Source organism: Arachis ipaensis, chromosome B05, assembly GCF_000816755.2.
Source record: "Arachis ipaensis cultivar K30076 chromosome B05, Araip1.1, whole genome shotgun sequence".
Taxonomy (NCBI): Eukaryota; Viridiplantae; Streptophyta; class Magnoliopsida; order Fabales; family Fabaceae; genus Arachis; species Arachis ipaensis.
Genome location: NC_029789.2, coordinates 35,118,015 through 35,121,538, shown reverse-complemented (window position 1 = coordinate 35,121,538; position 3,524 = coordinate 35,118,015). Strand labels below are relative to the sequence as shown.

Below are 3,524 nucleotides of genomic sequence, written 5' to 3'. Positions count from 1 at the left end.
GAAACTAATGAACATATTATTTGATATATAGTAAAAAATTTTCTGAGTAATAACAAATTTAATTTTTTATCTCTTTAAACTAAATTAATAATTCTATTTGATATCTTTGCACTAAAATACACTATGAGTAAGCTACTAATACTAAATAAAATAAAACATAAAATATATATTCTGGAGACCATTTATAAACTCAACAAACTCAAAACATTAATAATATTATTATTCTATTAATAATACATATAGTCTATATTTAAAAATTATATTTGAGAATGATTTATTTAGTTTGATAATAAATGATATTTTTAAATTTGAATAATTTATTAATTAGTTTGTACTTATTATACCATATATTTAATAATTTATTGGAAAAAGAATATTAATATAATGAATAAAAAAATAATTTTAAAAAAATATTGTTTAAAGAATAAAGACAAATAAACCTCTAACCAATTTAATTTTAGAGACAATTAAACCTCTGTCTATTTCTGAACCTAACATGTCAACCTATTCCGTTCAAAGTTGATATAAAAACACCCACAAAAACCGCATCGTATCACAAAAGTAGAGGACATGAACCAAAATGGATCATTTTTATCTTGAGTGACCGCATTGTCATTCTAAGAAATAGAGGCCAGATTGATAATTCACTCACATATTTACAAAAAAAATAAAAATACAAAAATACCATCTCTGTTTACATTTTTCCCCTTAAATAAAGGGCATGTAACACCTAGTAAGTATCTATTTAACCATGTGATTTACATTTTACAATACAAAGGAAAACTCTATATTTGGATAAATATACCCCAACACATTTCTTAACTGAATTTCTCTACCTATAAACACCTATTGTGACATTTAAGTTATAAGCGAAACTCTAAAATTCAGGAAAGTAATAAATCTGTTTTCTGCCATGAGAATAAGTTGCAAGGGCACTTCTAGAACTTAGGCAAGCAAATCATCCATATTTTGTTAATGAGCTTGATGAGAAAGGAAAAGGAAATGCAAACAGCCACAGGTCCCATTCTAACTAATCCCCTTCGGAATACTGGAAGTTGAATTTATCTTTAGAGCGCACCCAGGGGTATAAGTAATACCTATCACAACAAAATGTGAACATGTGAGAAACCGGAACCATATAATAAATGAGGAATAAAGAAGAATGTACAAAACAGAATGCATATAAAAAGAAGAAATACTTTTTTTGACAGGTAAATACCCAAAGGGATGATAGTGAAAACAAATTATTAGTTATATGAAATGGAGGAGATGGGGCGTGGGTGCTCTCGCAGAAGCATCTCGGAAGCCAACACAACCTTATGCATCACAAGAAATTGCTATGTTGTTACACATACGAGTGATACTTCGAAATCCATACAAGCATAGAAATAACAAGTCATAGACAAATAGTTCATCTTCCCATTTATTCTTATTGACCAAGTATTCCTCTAGATAGACGCTGCAACTAGTTAAGAAAAATACATATTAATAAAAGTAACACAATCTGTACCTTTTTCCTTAACATCAATTTGCAGAGAGTCAAGCGTAATTATGCCATCTGTCAATGGGAGTAGTTCAAGCCTGACAGTTGCTATAGATTGAGCTGGAATACACCTGATGCAACCGAAGCATAGCATTTAATCGAGTACTTTCAGTTTAAATAGTTAAAGAAACAAAAACGTGACATGATATGTTACCCGAGTGGAACTTTACTCTGCAACCATAGATGAGTACAACTCAGGCCAGAATTAGGAAGAACATCACTTGTAGAAACTGCCTTAGCTTCACTAGTAGAACTTTTTTCCCCATTTTCTTCAACAGTTGACGGCTGGGTGGCACCACTACTCCTTCCACTATTTACTCTTCCTAAAAAATCTGCGAAACCAATAAAAGGACTTCTTGGAGTCGTTGGAGAACTCAAGGAGACCAATGATGGGGGTAAACTAAAGGATGCAGGAGATAGCATTGTTAAAGTTAGATCTTCAGATGTTAAATTTGAAGCTTGCAGAGTTAGGATCTGATCAAAATGAAGCAATGAAGTTAAACTAATTGGCATTGCTAATAAAAGCATAAGATCAACTGTAACTAATATAAAAAAAAATCAAACTGAGCTAAATGATTTCCAATCCAAAGCTCTAGTTTGAGTTGGACAGTAGCTAAATAAACAATAACCTGCACAGGAAGTTGGCAGGTTGCACAAGGTCTTGGATATTGTCCTAACATCTCTGATGAAACAGAGATCATAATATCCTTAGAGGTGCATGGTCGCCAACTAGTTTGTTGCTTAAAGAACAACCTTGATGCTAGATTGTTTTAAAAAAAAAGAAAGAAAAAGAAAACAACTAATCAGCATGTTAAAAATCATAGAATAGGAAAAGGAGATCGGGCCAAAAGAACCTACCTGTATAATTGCACCGGTATGACACCACAATTGCATACTGATCATTAATCAAAGTAGGCTTTCTTCCATCCAGACTTAATTTTGATGTTCTATTTTGAAATTGTTTTGAAAATTGAGAACTTGTATCGTATTGAATATTGATACTCTTCTTCATAGAAGTTGCTGGTTTAACGACAAAAGAATGCTCTTCACCTCTCCTGTAAAAAAAAAAGAGACAAAAAACCTTCTAATAAGATGACGACTATTAGAGTTGATCACAGACACCAATCTTGAGTTAACCAACACGAAAAAATATAATCATGCACTTAAGTAAAGAAAATATTAGATAATCAAATAAAAGTCATGCCTAAAGTAACACAAGTTCATTACATCATTCATCCTATGAACTGAATATATTTTTTATCGAAAACAATGATACATATATTTTTCAGCAAGGTCATCTCAGTTATTTTATGCAATATTAATACACATCATTATTAACAAGTAAATCACACATGCAAAAAGACCAACTAGCCCTTATAGAAAGGAAGAGTTCACTCCTTCCTTCTCTTATCCTCTTTCCCATGCCATGATTATCTCAAATTTTGTTTTAAAATTAATGAAACAATTCAGTGAAGCCATGAAAAGTCATCTATTATATAGTTTGCTGCAACTGGAGGAAGAAAAATGAGATAAATATTCAACTCAAGCCTATCTACTATATATAACAGTGATTGAGGGTTTCAAGCACAAGATTTTTTTCCCCTAAAATACCCTTATTTATATATTAGCCATAAACATTTTGAAATTCTTAAGACTTGAACTCAAGACCATTTATTAAGAGAACAAAGTACTTACCATTTTGAATAACCCCATATTTGTTACTATTATACACAACAAAAGGGTGGACTAATATGCACAATATCCACTGTTAACAATACCAATTTCCTCTTAAAATTGAGTAGAAATAATATTTTAAAATGTTACTCCATATGCCTGAATATTGCTAGTGCAGAAGACTATATTTTAACCTTAAAAATGATGGGAGTAAAAACAAAGGTAAGCAAATCAATAAACAGTCTTTTCATATATATTATCCCATGCCTTGACATTGTCTATACTACATATGATATCCATAGATTTC

The 3,524-nt window shown here is 31.0% G+C and overlaps 1 protein-coding gene across 8 annotated transcripts in view; it reads right to left on the bottom strand.

Moving 5' to 3' along the window:
- Nucleotides 571–3,524, bottom strand: part of LOC107643529 — an 8,243-nt gene continuing 5,289 nt past the window's right edge. For 7 of the 8 annotated variants that reach the window (XM_016347208.2, XM_021123576.1, XM_021123575.1 and 4 more), the window contains 5 exons: nt 2,402–2,598; nt 2,173–2,303; nt 1,698–2,017; nt 1,511–1,614; nt 571–1,097 (listed from right to left, as the gene is read on the bottom strand). In XM_016347208.2, the coding sequence (XP_016202694.1) occupies nt 1,027–1,097; nt 1,511–1,614; nt 1,698–2,017; nt 2,173–2,303; nt 2,402–2,598 (823 nt within the window). In that variant the 3' untranslated portion in view covers nt 571–1,026. The remainder of the gene's footprint in view (nt 1,098–1,510; nt 1,615–1,697; nt 2,018–2,172; nt 2,304–2,401; nt 2,599–3,524) is intronic. The other variant, XM_021123577.1, reaches the window with a different exon arrangement.